General features: G+C 41.1%; 1 protein-coding gene across 1 annotated transcript in view; it reads left to right on the forward strand.

Annotated features, from left to right (window-relative positions):
* cdh5 (cadherin 5) overlaps positions 1-16,865 on the forward strand; it is a 17,994-nt gene extending 1,129 nt beyond the window's left edge. The window contains exons 2-13 of the mRNA XM_048262688.1: positions 5,065-5,226; positions 5,841-6,126; positions 6,249-6,365; positions 6,938-7,105; positions 7,298-7,482; positions 8,278-8,534; positions 8,881-9,017; positions 9,166-9,275; positions 9,540-9,642; positions 12,118-12,354; positions 13,724-14,191; positions 15,896-16,865. Of these exons, the coding sequence (XP_048118645.1) occupies positions 5,068-5,226; positions 5,841-6,126; positions 6,249-6,365; positions 6,938-7,105; positions 7,298-7,482; positions 8,278-8,534; positions 8,881-9,017; positions 9,166-9,275; positions 9,540-9,642; positions 12,118-12,354; positions 13,724-14,191; positions 15,896-15,912 (2,244 nt within the window). The 5' untranslated portion in view covers positions 5,065-5,067 and the 3' untranslated portion in view covers positions 15,913-16,865. The remainder of the gene's footprint in view (positions 1-5,064; positions 5,227-5,840; positions 6,127-6,248; positions 6,366-6,937; positions 7,106-7,297; positions 7,483-8,277; positions 8,535-8,880; positions 9,018-9,165; positions 9,276-9,539; positions 9,643-12,117; positions 12,355-13,723; positions 14,192-15,895) is intronic.
* The last annotated feature ends 581 nt before the right edge of the window (positions 16,866-17,446 follow it).

Raw genomic sequence — 17,446 nt, forward strand, 5'->3', positions numbered from 1 at the left:
GCGTGTGTGTCTGTGTTGGTGTGTGTGTGTGTGTGTGAGGGAGGGAGAGAGAAGCCTGCCGCAGGTGTGATGAACGCTTTCTGTCAGGTTACAACACCTCCTGCTGCTCTCGTTGGCTCCTGATCTACAAGCTGTGCTGAGGCGGAGAACTGTGAGAAAAAGACAGAGGTAGAACGAGACGGAGAGCAAGAGAGATAAAGAGAGAGAGAGAGAGGGAGAGAGAGAGAGAGAGATCTGTGAGAGACAGAATTTCCTCAAGAAATGAGTAGGCAGACAGATTGCTGGAAGAGAAGCTACGGCAGTGATTAAACGTATTCTAATCTAGGGGCCACACACACACAAACACAGAATTACTCTCTCTCGGAATCCATTCATTCATTGGTTCTGTTTCAGCGCATTAGGAGTGTGTAATGACCACTAACATCCAGGATTTACTCAGACATGGCCACAGCTCTGAGTCTACAGGCCACCAGGTCTTCATCCTCGGTGAACACCACCAGCACAGCCCCGGCAAGCCAAACAGGCCGTCGTGGGTTGTGTTCCCACAAGTTATCTCTTAAACTGAGACGGTTGTAAACAGGATTTCTCTGTCCGTATTTAGAACATCTGGAATTCCACTTGGGAATCCATCCAAGGGCCAGGACAATGTCATCAGATCAGTGATATTGTGCTGGCGGATATCGAGGGCCCTGAAACACACCCTGTAACAGAGAGGCCAACTATCAGCAATTTATGTTATCATGTTGTATGGCTAATGCATGGTTAATGTTATCATGTTGTATGGCTAATGCATGGGTAATGTTTCTCTTGTCTCTGCGGCTATATTTTAATATTTCATGCTTCCCATACTGTAGCTAATGTAACTAGACAGCATAGTGAATGTGATCATTTTGGCACGGCCTCTGTTGTGGTTTGTGGTTTAGGGTTTGTTTGGCCTAGTTTGAAACAGCAAGACTACCAGAGTTTCCTGAAAAAAGACGAAGATGATGGTCAGGAAGAAAACACTCACTGAAATACGTTCAGTGAGTTATATATTATTAATAATTAATAATTATTATGAAATTATTAATGAAGAAAGCTATAAATGTTTACTGAATCAGTTTATTTAGCACAAGAGCGTACAGAAGAAGCTGAACAATACAGCTGCCAGCCACCCAAAACCCATGTTTTTTTAATATCACACGGACACACAAAATCAAAACCCTGGCATAGTGAAATTAAATTGACCTCTAACTGAGCTTTTGAGGCTTTTACAAGCATTGATGAATCTCAGTGTCTTAACACCTACTGTAAGCCCAGGTCAGTGACAACGGTCTGTGCTTTAAACTTTCTGTGGGCTGCAGAAGACGCTCTTCAGATAATGATAACTTCCCAGGACAGAATTTGCTAATGGACATTGAGGACACCCCTCCAAATGGTGTGTGAAGAAAGAAGGCAGTTTAAAGAGCTGGACTAGCAGAGCAGAGCGGACACAAAATAGGGGCACAGGAGAAAGGGAAACAGAGGGGCTGAGAGAGAGAAAGAGAGAGAGAGAGAGAGAGAGAGAGAGAGTAAGAGAGAGAGAAAGAGAGAGAGAGAGTAAGAGAGATAGAACCCTTCGAACCTCATCTGTGAACTGCTTTGAAATACCAATGTGTATGAATTGTGCTACATAAATAAACTTGTCTTGCCTCTCACTTCCAGAGAGGGTTGATGAGAGAGAGAGTAAGAGAGAGAGAGAGAGAGAGAGAGAAAGAGAGAGAGAAAGAGAGAGAGAAAGAGAGAGAGTAAGAGAGAGAGTAAGAGAGAGAGAAAGAGAGAGAAAGAGAGAGAGAGAGAGAGTAAGAGAGAGAGTAAGAGAGAGAGAAAGAGAGAGAGTAAGAGAGAGAGTAAGAGAGAGAGAAAGAGAGAGAAGAAAGGGGGAAATGGGGTTGCCTTTGAATTGCAGGAAGGGTGTGAGCTCCTGGCGGTATGGGAGTAATGATGACCCAGCAGTCGAAACGTGCATGTTGTTTCCCACAGGCATTGTGTTTACACTTCCTCCCTGCCTGATAAAGAGGCCAATCTCATGCTGCCACTACTGCGCCTAGCCCCTTGTAGCCACTCCAGCTGGGCTACTTTTCAAAAAATGCCAAATTTCTATTTTGCGCTTTTGCCTCCTGAACTACTCCAGCTTCTCCTCAAAATCACATATCCAGGGTTTGTTATGGCTAATTATAAAGCTGTGAGGAAGAAGATAGTATATGAACAAAAAAGATTGAATTATTTGATGTTTTATTCACTATGAATGGAATAAGGAATAAAATATAAAGAACTGTGTATAAGCAGGAATACGCAAAAAAAGAAACAGAATTAATGCCATATTCCATGAGATAAAATTTCACATCCTGACAACAGACAAACAAACAAAAACATTTGTCCAAATAAATGATTTTGTCCAAGGAAACAATTTGTCCAATGAAAGACTGCTTTCTTGATCAGGCTCTCCACAAACATGTTTTTTTTTCTCATGGAAAAAGTCCTTTAGTAGTCCTTAAAGTAATTTCCTGTAATATCAATAAATATCATTAAAAAAAACAGCAGCCTAAAAAAAAAAACATAAAGCACATATCTGAGTGCATTTATCGAACACGTGCGTCGAGTGAAATCCCCATGAATCCGAGCGATCAGCCCCTTTTGTCGTCCACCCTGGGCCCTGGGCCACAGGGCATCCTGAGACGAGCCGTGGGCGAAGGGTAATCGCATAGATTGGATTGTTTTAGGGAAGTCTGAGACTGCGTCCCTACCATGACGCTCTACAAGGCCCTAATCCAGCCCATCTTAATGCCATCCGCTAAATGACGGCAGCTAGAAGACTGGGCCTGGACGACCAAAGCCCTTTATCTAGGGTGAGAATATTTTACCACTGCTTTTGTGGACAGCTTATCCCTGAGACCGAGGGGACAATATCATTTCAGCTCATAGAGTTGAGAGGTTGGAGGCTTTCACTTATTTATTTATTTATTTATTTATCTATCTATCTATGTATTTGTGTCTGGTTTGACCATTTTAGAATGAGTATGTCATAGACAGCAAATTCCTATGTAATAAAACATTAGGATGTAACATGAATATAATGGTGTGACAAAAAAGACCAAAAAACAATCTGAGGTTTCCAGTCTGAGTGGGGGAAGAACTGGTGATAAACACATACTGTTTGAGTGGCCCTGTCACAAAACAGTAATATCTGATCCTCTTTCTAACTAGTGTGATTTTTTTCTAATCTCTTCTATAGTCAAATCTACTCAACATCTCTCCTACACACATACATTATAACACATCTAAAAGGATTTTCAAACCACAACAAACAGAAATTGGCTTCCAAACACTATCATCCTTACAAAGAAAAACACCCGTGCTATTTATCCAACTTTTGGTGTGACTGCTGGAGATTTAGACTTTAGGCCCAGAGTCTTTGGGGCATGGTTTCAAGTGTTAAGCAGTTGAGCAGAATTCGCCATGCTCATAATCAATTTGGCTAATTCCGCACTTCCTCCCAGCTCGGCCTGTGAACCCCCATGTCACGGTCTGAAAACATACGAGTGAAAATGGCCAGTAGCCCCGAGGAACATCACTGATTTCTCTCATGCTCAGGAAAATATTTTCTTTCCTGGCCTCTCGGACAGTGCAGCGCAGAAGGGAATCCTGGCCAAGTCTAACATGACCGATAAAGAGCATTTTATACGGCTCAGAATAACCAGCGAATTCAGTTGGAGCTGAAAACATATTCTTTATGCGTCACTTGAATACATTTTTGCTTTTCTGAGAAACAGGAGTATTCCTTGGTTTCTGTTTTCACAGGAGGTAAACTTGGCAAACTTTGAATACTACTTAAAAGAAAATGAATTGCCCATTTTAAAGTACAGAATGGTATGGCTATTAGGCTTTCTTTGTATATCAACTTTGTATAACGCATGTCTTTATGAGTTTAGGCAAACATATATGTTATCATAATACATAATGTTAAAGCAAACATATATGTTATCACAATACATAATGTTAAAGCAAACATATATGTTATCACAATACATAATGTTAAAGCAAACATATATGTATTAAATACATAATGTTAAAGCAAACATATATGTTATCACAATACATAATGTTAAAGCAAACATATATGTATTAAATACATAATGTTAAAGCAAACATATATGTTATCATAATACATAATGTTAAAGCAAACATATATGTTATCACAATACATAATGTTAAAGCAAACATATATGTTATCATAATACATAATGTTAAAGCAAACATATATGTTATCATAATACATAATGTTAAAGCAAACATATATGTATTAAATACATAATGTTAAAGCAAACATATATGTTATCATAATACATAATGTTAAAGCAAACATATATGTATTAAATACATAATGTTAAAGCAAACATATATGTTATCACAGTTAAAACAATAAAAAGGAAAGATGAGGATGAATAAATACATCACACACAACTCTGCAGTCTTGTATGCAGGGAATAAATATATCATACACAACTCTGCAGTCTTGTATGCCAGGGAAAAGAACATTCAACATGTTTTGAAAAGGTCCGGGGAACAGGACCAGATGGATAGACTAGGTCCTCATTTGTGAAGGATATTGATATTCAGCTGCATTTGGTCTCATTTAGTCCCAAATCCCACTCCCAACCACTTGAGATCTGTTTTACTGGTCACTAAAAACAACAAACAACAAACAGTCCTCTAACTCAGTGATTCTCAAACTGGGGGTCGGGATCCCAAGGGGGGGGTCACCAAAAATACTGGAGGGGTCGCAAAATGATTTGCAGTCTGGATAAAATACATTTTTGTAAAGGCCTTTGGTGTTGACATAGCCTACCTACTGTATGAGAGAAGATATTTTCTGCCTCTGCTTCCAATGCCCATCTCACAACATTTCTAAACCAAACTCCGCCGGTTAGAGAGAAGGGAGTCGCGAGACTTGGCCTATGTTTTTTGGGGGGGACGCCAGACAAAAAGTTTAAGAAGCACTGCTCTAACTTGCCATCCCTTCTCTCTCTCTCTCTCTGGCCCCAGATAATGGCCTATGGTGGGTCCTGGGGTCTGCAGCTCCTAGCAGCGGCTCTGCTCGTCAGTGTGCAAGCGGCGACCAACAGTGACCCGACCAGCTGGGACTGGAAGCGGCTGTATGTCAGCGAGGAAAAACCCGTGAGCAATCCACCGGAGAAATTTGGCACGGTAAGCGCAAGATGCAGTGTGTGTGATTGTGCACACATGTGTGTTTCTGAGTGTACACTGTGAAGTACTTTTGTATTTGGAACGTAAACTTAGATGCGCACTGTGAATAACCCCATCAATAATAACACACACCAAAATGTATCCTTTTTTAGTCCAGAGAAGTAATGATTACTTGTGAATCAAATTTGACTTAATTTCACATAAAATGGTTCAAAATCATATTCATAGGTACACCGTGGCCGGTTTTAACTCACATATAAAAGCCATGCCAGGTGCTTCCGGAAATTTCTTGTAGTTGCATCATTGGTTCAAGATTGCACCAAAATCATGCTTCATAGAAAAGTGTTACCTCTGTCTCTTATCAATTAGAGAGACAAACCATCCAATATGTCAGAACACAAGAGAGAGAGAAGAAATGCTTTCAAAAATGATGTTTCTCTGTCATTTTCTCTGCATTAAGTAAGCTAGTTTATTGTAAATACTACATTATAAATAAGGTTTTAATGAGAATGTTGAGGTGGGACTTGTGTGACACATTTTAGAACCTCATCAAAGCAAAAAGGTGGCAGACATAACAATATAAAATATTTGACCCTGTTCATTCTTTTCTGCAGCTTACAAATGAAAAATTCATCAAAGACAAGCATATGTACAAAATTGCTGGGGATGGAGCAAACACCATATTTACTGTCAACGATCAAGGAGACATGTTTCTCAAAGAAAAACTGGATCGTGAACAAAAAAGTGTCTATCACCTCACAGCCAAACTAGTAGACAAACAGTCAAATGTAGACGTAGACAAACCCTCAAACTTTGCCATTCAAGTTCAAGACATCAATGATAATGCCCCTGTGTTCCATGAGCCATATACAGGGTCCATACAAGAAATGTCTCCCATAGGTAAGCCTGTTTTGGATGACCAAGATTTCCGAATGCTATCTGTTATGAAGATTTATGAATTTCATCTGTTTTAAATGTAGTGTTTAATCATCCATTATATTTATATATGTCTGCTTTGATAGGAGCTACCGTTATGACAATAAATGCTACTGATAAGGATGATCCAACAACAGTCAATGGAATGATCGAGTACGAATTATTAACTGGAACAGATGTCTTCAGAGTGGATAGCAGAAAGGGTGAGATGGTATATTGTAAACAGTTATCAGTTTTGTTTGAATAATTAAAACTACAAGCCATTTATTATCCATATTGGATTGGCTCAAGCCAATCCAAACTTTTCTCATCTGTTGTTCCTCGTTGGTGGAACACACTGCCAGTTCCTACAAGGGCAGGGACATCCTTTTCCACTTTCAAAAAACTCCTGAAGACCCAGCTCTTTAGAGAACATCTACTCTCATAGCAACACTTACAACAAGTCTTACTGATCCTAGCACTCACCAGCCGTTTTAAACTGACAAGTAACTGTTAAAAACAGCACTCACCGACGCACTTATTCTTACTGTACTCTAATGTTTTTTTAAACTGTCCTAAAATTGTGAGAATTATTATAAAACTTACTGTTTACCATGTTGTTAGTCGCGTTGGTTAAAAAGCGTCAGCCAAATGTAATGTAATGTAATGTAATGTAATATACATACACTATAACAATAGTGCAACATGTATGGTATACATACACCTATACATACTATAATGCGTAGCCTATACAGTGAACCATATTTTCTGTTATGTATTTACCTGTTTAATGTAGGTATCATAACAACAAAAGTAGGCAATTTGGATCGCGAGACCACTTCTCAGTATAAGATCAAAGTTCGGGTCAAAGACATGCCTGGGCAACAACTTGGATTCTCAAGCACAACTACTATCACTATTAATGTCACGGACATCAACGATAACTTAGCAACGTTTAAAATGGGTAAGTATATTAGTTTAATTTGGTATATTAACATTCTCACATTAATTGCTATCACAATCTGATAAAAAAAGAAAACATGTCATAACTTAAACCATGAGCTGAAATGTGAGCCATTTGAACATGTCAACTTAAACCATGAGCTGAAATGTGAGCCATTTGAAATAAACATTTTATATGATTTATGGCTTACAGCACGATATACCTTCAGTGTGAAAGAGGACATGAAAGTGGAATCCAAAATTGGCACTGTTGAAGTGGAGGACAAAGACGAGGAGCAAAACAAGAACCCCGAGTTCCAAATCGAGGATCCAAGAATCAACAAGTTGCTTGAGATCAAACAGGACCAACAGAAAAATGGTGTACTTTTCCTCAGACAAGTAAGCCTAAACTCAATTGTCACTATATGCACTGCCTCAAATGCATTACATATCCATTCAGCATGTTTGGTCCATGAGACATTCCTGGGATCAGTTTGACTTTTGAATTGGCCTCATACCTGTGCCTATGCTATCAAAGCATAATGATCAACCCTAGATAACATAGTTAAAGGAACCGTATGTAAGAAATGTATTTCAATTAATCATAAAATGGCCCTGATATGTCACTAGACATTAAGAAATCATGTTCATTTCAAATACTTATATCACTGACAACAGTAGTCCGGCCAGGATATTGTCATTTAAAAAGTGAAGTTGCAGCCCTCAACTGATGTTGATGCTGTGTTTAGTCATGTCATGTTGCGTTTTGGCCTGATGCGCCACCCTCTACCTATCTACTAATCACAATGTCAGTAGTGTTTCAGCATGTGGGTTGGCAACCTCGAGTCAGGGGCCAGGGGTAGGGGATACACCGCTCTACAGTAATTTGAAAATGATTGCAGTACCAGTTTTGGCCACAATCTTACATATGGCTCCTTTAACTGCACATATAGATATGAATCAGTACTCTGAAATGAACATCTGTATTCATCTCTGCTTGATAGTATTGGAAATGGGCTTTGTAGTGAGCAGTACTACAGAGAGTGAGAGTGGTCAGATTGCACTCTTAAAACGAATGTGTTGTTCCTATCTGGACACAGATGTGTCAAAAACAACGTAAATTGTGTTGTTTTCAACACATTAATTTTAAGAGTGTGGAAAAAAGCTGTGTTGTCCCCTTCTCCCCCTACACAGGCCCTGGATTATGAGACCATGAACAGCTACACATTCACCCTCTTTGTGAAAGAGGACATTGTGAAATTCTCCGGCCTGCAGCAAAATGTAAATGCTAACAATAAAGCGGAGGTTGTCATCAGCGTGATGGATGTGGACGAGCCGCCGGTCTTCACTAAGCGCGAGTATAACATCAGTGTGTCAGAGGAAACCTTTCCCCATGAGTTCCCAGATCCGATCAAGGCCAAAGATCCTGACAGAATCAACCGCCCAATCAGGTATATTGTACAACACACACAAACCAAAGTAGTCATAAATATGGTTTCCATCAGGATTTTCTTAGGATCTCTCTACAAGGTGGTATTCCTTTAAACTAAACAATCTAAAACCTTACCATTTTAAAATAAATACATATTCCCTATATTTCCCTTTTGTTTTTATCAAGGGTTTCTGAATTGTTTTGTTGGAGGCTACCTGTGAAAATGCACTTAACATTATCTTAGTTTCAAAAAGCACACTGTTTTACTTGATTAAAAGTGTTCATACTACTACATTCAAAATGAGACATTTGAAGATCTTTACAATTTGGTCATTTTCTCAATGCTAATAAGTTGTTGTCCTTAGATATTCCATTGAGGACAGCAGCTGTCCTGTGCAGATTCACCCTACGAGTGGGAAACTATCTCTGAAGATGAAACTGGACCGAGAGCTCACGCGAGAGCACCGATGTCAGGTGACAGCTGAAGAAGACATCCCTGACGGTACGGAGACTGTACAGAGAGCGACAGTGCTACCGGCAATGCACAGCCTGTTTTTAATGTGTGGTCTTTCACATTTCAAAGTTATCAAAGTCATCTCCGCATTCTTTGACAACAGTGAGCTAACAGCAGTGCGGTTCAATTTCTTCAGGAAAGAAAACCTATGCAATGGTGAACTTGGTGGTTAACGATATCAACGACAATGCCCCAAAGTTAAACATGGAAGAGATTTATGTCTGTGAATCTGATAAGCTAGGGCAAGTAAGTATTCCCATACACTAGCACCAGCCTGTTGGTCTGTCTATGCTCATCCTTAGCACATCTTTAGCTGTAAAAAGTTTGCTTCCTCCACAAATGACACAAATTCTTTCTATATCTTATATATATTAATAAATAAATATAAATATAAATATATAAATATATAATATAGAATCTTATATCTCTGCCACCTCTTTTCCTCCCTCACCCATTCTCTCTCTTCCTCTCTCTCTCTCTTCCTCTCTCTCTCTTCCTCTCCTTCTGCAGGTCTTAGGGACTCTCATTGCCACGGACAAAGATGAGACGAATGGCGTGTTCACTTTCATGCTGGTCAGACAAAGCTCCAACTTCTCCCTTTTAGACAACAAAAGTGAGCATTGCTCTTCTCTTTGTGTTATTTACAGTGAGCATTGCTTTCTCTTTGTGTTATTTACAGTGAGCATTGCTCTTCTCTTTGTGTTATTTACAGTGAGCATTGCTCTTCTCTTTGTGTTATTTAATAGTTAAAGATGTTGTTGGAAATGGATGAGTGGCGGGGGTTGCACTGGGGATTCAGTCCCAATTCACATAAAGGTGATAAAGGTGACCGGAATCATGACACCCCCCCAAAAAACTGTACAATCTAGCAAGCTCAGTTGGAGCAAAATTCTACAATATGGCAATGTCCGTCCACTCTGTCAATAGGGCACCTGCACTATAATGGCAAATGTTATGAGAAGTGATGAGGACACAGACGTCACTGGTCCATGTGTGACAAGCCTCACGTTAGGTTACACACACACACACACACACACACACACACACACACACACACACACCGTGGCTTGTGCCGGGCGGTCGCTAAAGCAACTTGACATGTGCATGCTCCAAGGGCAGTCAGGCAGAATGGAGAACACCAACAAACGGGGGGTGAATCGGTGAAAGTTTCATGAGGTACAAGCGCCATTAAGGAGGAGTGGAAAAAAGGCTTCTCTCGCTCTCTCAGTGGTGACAGGGAAGAGAGGAGTGAGGGAACAACAGAGGCAGCAGACGAAGAGGCTTTCTATCACTATTCTCACGCCTCTGCTCCTGGGGTCGGACCATGGGAGAGCACTGCAGAATAAAACAGTCTGATATGTTGACATGTTGGGCCGATACACGTTGGTGTATGTTAATACTTCAGCCCTAAAATATAAAGGCTTTTTAACATTTACAATCCTACCAAGTGCCTGACTAAGGAATGTGTTCCTTCTCCTTGCTAATGAACATTGAACCCTTCCAAGAGCACCAGGGGATACAAGGAACACCAGTGGCGCTCCAGTTCTCCTTTGTCTAGTAGTCCGACATGTTATTTTGTCAGGGCCAGACCGGGAGAGTGACTAGACAATGAACACCTGTTAGCACAGTGGATAGGGTCAACGCGCTGGGCGGTTAACATGGCAGAATGACATGGCAGAAACTCTAGAGGCAAGAGGACAAGTAGACAAGTAGGTGTCTTACACCTCCAGGTGTATAAAAAGAGTGTGTGGGAGGAGGGGGTGGGTTATAGAGAAGAAAAGTAGTGTTTTGTTACTTTCATTCTGAAAAAATGGCCTAGTCATCTACTGCAGGACAAGGTATCCTATGCAAGATGTTTATCTTGATATAATACATACGTTTTCTTTCACTTTGGCCCTCCGTTCTCATGATACCATGGATACCTTAAAATAAGTTTTATCAAACCTGTATTTCAGTCATATCTACATACGTATATTAATATCAGGACAATTCTCCAGCCTATTTTAAAGCTAGGTCACAGTGTATGTTTGACTGAAGTTTAATAATCGAATAATGATATAAAAAGGTATACACTGCGCAACTGATAGCGATAGGTGACTGGTTCATGCCCAGATTACGCCTTTATGGGAGCATTCAATAAGTGGGAGCAGACCCAGCGATCACTTTGCAGGCCAGCATTAGTGACTTGACTTTGATGCGGGCAGTTAAGGGCAGCCAGTGGAGCTCCGTGAGCAGCGGAGTGACGTGCTGAGGGCTGAGTGCTTCATGTTTTGTTCCCAGTTTAAGAACTCCATTTCTTGAGTGCAGTCCTAATGTTTGACATACTGAGAAAATCAGATTAGTTTTCTTCACTCCCTTCTTCTCTCTCTCTCTAAAACACAAGCAGGAGATAAAGGATTATTCATACGTAAAACCATGGGCTCAGTTTTCCTCTAATGGCTTTTGTGTAAATCTCCATTCCCAGGTGGACTCTATAGCAGGCTAAAGATTTTCCCACTATTGTCTACAGTGTGGTATTTTTAGACGCAAAGTCTCTACTATGGACCGTCACAAGCAGTTCTCACATGTACTAAACTTCCAACTCATTAACACACTCAGTGAACTTCACAATAACATTGCATCGATGGACTTAGAATAAAAGTATAATAACATTTAAAAAAAAAAAATATGGACGTCATGTGGTTCATGTAAAATATTTGGAAGATATATGCTTTTGGAGTGTATATTTCCTATACCAGTCGTATTTCTGTTTCATTTAATGTCACTTCTAGAGCACTGGCAGCATCTTGACTGGTTGAGGCACAAATGGCATCTGAAAGGGTCCAGATGTGTTCAGGTAGCAGAAAATAACGCAAGAAGCTAATACAGCAGCAACCATTACATGAAGCAAGTGCAATATGCTGAAAAAAAAACTACTTCATGAGTGAAATTAATTTTACCGGCATTTTAAGGCCTTTTTCATAACTGGGAGCTCAGCCTGTGGCTTAAAGGGGTCAGCATCTCTCAGCATTGCTCACACCGCTGGCCCTGTGGGTCTTCTGGAACTCTGAGCGCCGTGGATGACCTGGGTATTTCTGTTCTGTTTCAGACGGCACGGCCACACTGAGGCTGAAGGAGGGCAGCTTCAACACGGAGGACTCGGGCGAGCACATGCTGATGGTCAAGGTGGGCGACGGCAAACAGTATAGCGAGGAGCAGCTGCGTATCGTGGTGTGCCAGTGCAACAGCGGACGCACCCGCGAGTACTGCAGGCCCCACCGGCGGCAGGTTGGGGTCAGCGTGCACGCGCTCATCACCATCCTCCTCTGCATCGTCACCATCCTTGGTACGCTGCCTTACAGTCTCCGATAATCTCTCTCTCTCTCTCTCTCTCTCTCTGTCCAAATGAGTATCTGCCACACAGTAAACTGACACACAGATGGAGTCTAAGACTTTAGGCAACTATTTAATGTTACCTTCTTCTTTTCGCCATATAGCAGTAGAGTTTATATCATCTAGTAATGGGTGAGGGTCTCTTCATCTCCTACCATTTGCATATCCTAGCCTTTACCCTCTCTCACTTGTCTTAAAGTAGGAGCAAGGATACATTTTTTATGAGCTTGTTGCTACCATCTGCCACAGCAACACAAGCACACAATTTCAAATTTATGGCATTAGAATAGCAGAGAAAAATGTTATAAAAGATAGATGGGGAGTGCATATCAATGAGGCCATCCTTGAGCCTTCAAACAAGTGGTACCTTTATGAAGATATGCATCGTTGAGGAAAACAAGTCATGAAGAATTTATGGGTGACTGTCTACAGTAGGGGGGAGATTTATTAATGATACATGTGAACAGTACAAATCCCCATGGCTGTCGAAGCTCTTCGTCACTCTTTTTATGATTCGCCAAAACAAGGTTACATTGTGTTGTTTTCTCTCCTTGGCTAAATCCCCATAGTTTCCAGATATTTTTTATGGATGTGTAGTTTTTTTGGGCCACTGTGTTCAGAAGCACATGGCATTCGGTGGTATCCACTGTAACCTGCTTTCTGTTGAGAGACACAACGAAAGACAGGTGAAGACAGGTGAAGGCTGGTGAAGGCAGGTGAAGGCTGGTGAAGGCAGGTGAAGGCTGGTGAAGGCTGGTGAAGGCAGGTGAAGGCAGGTGAAGGCAGGTGAAGGCTGGTGAAGGCAGGTGAAGGCAGGTGAAGGCTGGTGAAGGCAGGTGAAGGCAGGTGAAGGCTGGTGAAGGCAGGTGAAGGCAGGTGAAGGCAGGTGAGCCTCACATGCTCCCACAGACGTTTTCTTTTTCTTCCCAAAAAGGAACCACTGAAAATACGGTCCAATCAGTATTTACGATCAAAGAATGGGTTGGGGAAAAATCATAATAATGCTAATATCCCAAAACGGGATTAACCAAACGAGTGTAGCTACTTTAAAAGGACAAAACTGTGTGTTTTTCCCAAGATATCACTACGTTTATCAGCATATTTTTCAGCACCTTGAAAACAAAATTGGGCACCTGAGGTCACTGTTGATGTCAGGTCCTTAAGTCCTTAATCTCTCACACACATGCAAACAACCCCAGTGTTCTAGGCATGCTAACGCATGAAAATATCTGCAGAATTTGCAGTTTTCTCAGTTTCTGTATGAAACTACAAATGCATCCTATGGACATGTAGCTCTAAATGTCTCTGGTTCTCTCTCCTAGTCATCGTGATCCTGCTGGTACTGCGCCAGCGCTACCGGAAAGACTCCCTGGTGACCATGGGCAAGATGTCCGGCGAGATCCACGAGCAGCTGGTCACCTACGATGAGGAGGGCGGTGGTGAGATGGACACTAACGGCTATGACGTGTCCATCCTCACCTCAGCGCGCCACGACGGTTCGCTGCTCCCAGGCCCTGGCCTCTACGCCATGGTCAAGAAGCCGCAGGCCTGCAAGGGCGACATGGCCGCCATGATCGAGGTGAAGAAGGACGAAGCGGACCATGACCGCGACGGCATCCCCTACGACACGTTGCACATCTATGGCTACGAGGGGCCTGGCTCGCTGGCCGGGAGCCTCAGCTCACTCGGGTCATCCTCGTCCGGCGACAGCCTGGACTACGACTTCCTCAACGACTGGGGCCCGCGTTTTCAGCCCCTGGCAGAGCTCTACGGAGTGGACTGCTATCCAGGTGACTGCCCCTACTGAAGACACACGCTCTTGATGTTCCTGCTGAACTACTTTTGTACTGCCATCCCATTTTAAACAACCATCGGAGATTGATGGAGGCTTTGGGATGAGACGTCTCCAGATACTCAGCTCTGGGGTTCTGCTAGAAGTGAGAGAGACTGCTAGTTTCTGGAACATTCTCAAAATGTGCCAATTCTTTTTTGTGTCAGACTTTTCGAGGTGTGATGAGCTAGTACTGAAATTTACATTGTTATCTTTCATTTTGATCCTCTTTGAATTTCTGGGCCCATTTTATTTTCTAGGCCTGTTTTTGTATATTTTTAATGGAATATTTCTGTAAAATTGAGAAAAAAAGAAACTTTTTTTTCTACTGTATTTACCCCTATTCCAGTTAATGTGCTTTTAATTTGCTTAAGAAATCAGTAAACATTTAAGGCTGTTTGGGTTGGAGTGATTGGATGCCCAAAGAGAGGATGCCCTCTCTTCAAGTGCTCAAATCACTTTGAAGAGAAGCAGACAGTCTGTACTGTAGCATCACAGGCTTTGATCCAACTTCATAAGAGCCACAATTCCTATTTGCACAACTTTGATGCATCTTAGACAATTTTCTGAGACAGCAGTCATGCTTTAAGGGAACGAAGCATTGTTGTGCCAGTGCATGCTGTTGATTTTATTGTTCATTGGGTGGTTGCAGCCTGCCAAGGACATAAAATGCACTATTGTCAAGAGACCAGTGCAGGAAATAGAGAGAGCAAGGCATTGACAGAATTAAAGACTATTCACAGTTTATTTGACAGGACTCATCAACACATCGATTGTTTCTGCAGGGCTTGAAATCTCTGAGGTCCCCAGATATAAAAATATCACAGGCTACTCAGGAAACATAGTAGCTGAACAAGGCTTGTAGAGAGCAGAGATGACATTTCAATAACTCTAACCTTTCATCCTGATTAGTCACTACTGAATGCAGCGCAGCTTTTTTTATTAGTATTATTAAAGCGAACTTGATAGATAGATAGATAGATAGATAGATAGATAGATACTTTATTGATCCCCAGGGGAAATTCAAGGTCTCAGCAGCAGCATACATACAACACAAACACATTCTTTAACAGCAGAAAGAGTAATTAAAGTATATAATATAAAAACACAACTAAGCAGTAAGGACAGTAGAAGATAAAGAATATGCTAAATATACTAAAATACAAATTATACTAACACTTAATACAATATATAAAAATATACTAAAATACAAATTACAAAAATACAAATTATACTAACACTTAATCTAAATCAATTCTAAAAACAGTATCCACATAGTGGTGATTAATAAATCAGAGGCTGCAGCACAAGAATTAAAACAACAACACAATAGAATGCAATGCTATTATCTACATAAACTATTAACATAACCATATTCATTCTTGCCAGTGAGACTTAACAGGCAAACAATATGGTTTATAATTTGTTTAGGGTTTCATTCTGTTTAGTGATGATTTCCTAAATGCAAGACCCTTGGCTACTTGGGGGAAACTGTTCTATAAACCACCAGTACAATATGTGGAAGCCACCGTTGCCCCATCCTGTTGGGGTCTGCTCACCAGACGTTGCGCTACCATCCTTTACTGACTATCAGGCTGTGCTTCCCAAGCTTCCTCAACATGTGTGCTTCAGGAAACTCACTTCCTGTTTCATTATCTTCTAGGCAGGGACACATTGTGAGCAACTTCCTGTTTTCACGTCTGGGAAAAAACCTTGGGAGCAAGGGGCAGCAGGAACAAAGCTTGATGTCTTCACCATCTTACTTATTCTTCTTGAGGTTATGTTATGCCAAAGAACCGCTTCACTTGCCATTTGAACACCACACAGAGATTACTTAGTCCCTACCATTGTCTATACATTTGTAGTATACCGCTCATCGGTGACATTTGTACTTAACTATATGTGGATTAATCATTTGTAGCAACTCTTAAGAAAAAGTGGAACAGCTTCTAAAACTGATGCAGCTTCTTTGTGTAGTTTTCTCAAAACCCATTGCATTCCATTATTCTTTAGAAGTCACTGAGTATATTTAAGTCTGAGCCAGTAAATCCAATCCTTTTTACTGTAATTCACTCACACACATACGCAAACACAATGACTGGAAGCACAGCTTTCATTTGATGAGTATTGAATTCAATGCACATTTAAGGGTGTCAGCCTAAATGGCGGCCCAGTTTGTATTCTCTACAGTCTCTACTACACTTGACGATATCTTCATCTACTGAGATATATGAATTACAGTGTGTATTCTTTTCTTCCTCACTTGATGTGTGCAGTGTAATTATCTCTCTCTCTTTCTCTCTGAGTGTGTGTGTGTCTGTGTGTGTGTGTGTGTGTGCGTGTATGTGTGTGTACGCATGTGTGACAACAAGAGTAATCATTGTAAAAAATGCACACAGAGGTGTCAATACTAGTTAACCAAGTTTTTTAAAAGGGGGAAATGGTGTATGTATGTGATGACGTGTGGTGTAGTATTTTTAGTATTGTAGTTAACTCTGGTATAGAAAAAGCAAGATGTGCCTTTCAGAATATCTGGGGGAATTGTATGGGTTTTTTATATTACGTATAATGATGACCTTTTTTTCCCAAATGTCCCCATTTTGTATACAAATTAAAAAAAAAACTCCACTCAGGCCACTGGACTCTGATTTTTTATGAGTGCCAAAAATGATTTACTGTAATACACAAACCGGACAGAATATGAGCGCACAGAAGAAACAACGGAGAAGAAGGCCTGATAAGGCGAGCAGTATAGCACACGGGTCTGCTGGGGTCAAACTATGGGAGTCTGTTGTGTGACACTGGCGTAAGGATATTTCCATTAGCATTGATAGTGAGGTAAAGGAAAGACAAGTAACTGGACTATTAGCCATGGTTTAACATCCTACAAACATTCCACAGTGATGTCACGCAGAACACTGTTCCGATGAAGGACACTCCCAGTAGGGATTTCCTGATCACAGGCACACTCGCACACACACACACACACACACACACACACACACTCACACACACACACACACACACACGGTGTCTCTCCCCTAAGGGAAACAACTGTCTAAAATACACAACTGTTTGAAGTTGCTTATTCCCACTAGCACAATCATCCCAATTCTTCATGCGATGGCAGACATATTTAGAATGCACTCTAGGGGTTGTTTAGGACTAGTAACAGTAAGGGCCTGCTAGATGTCTTCTTCAGACAGGACATTGT

The sequence above is a fragment of the Alosa alosa genome, chromosome 14 (assembly GCF_017589495.1).
Source record: "Alosa alosa isolate M-15738 ecotype Scorff River chromosome 14, AALO_Geno_1.1, whole genome shotgun sequence".
Classification (NCBI taxonomy): domain Eukaryota; kingdom Metazoa; phylum Chordata; class Actinopteri; order Clupeiformes; family Clupeidae; genus Alosa; species Alosa alosa.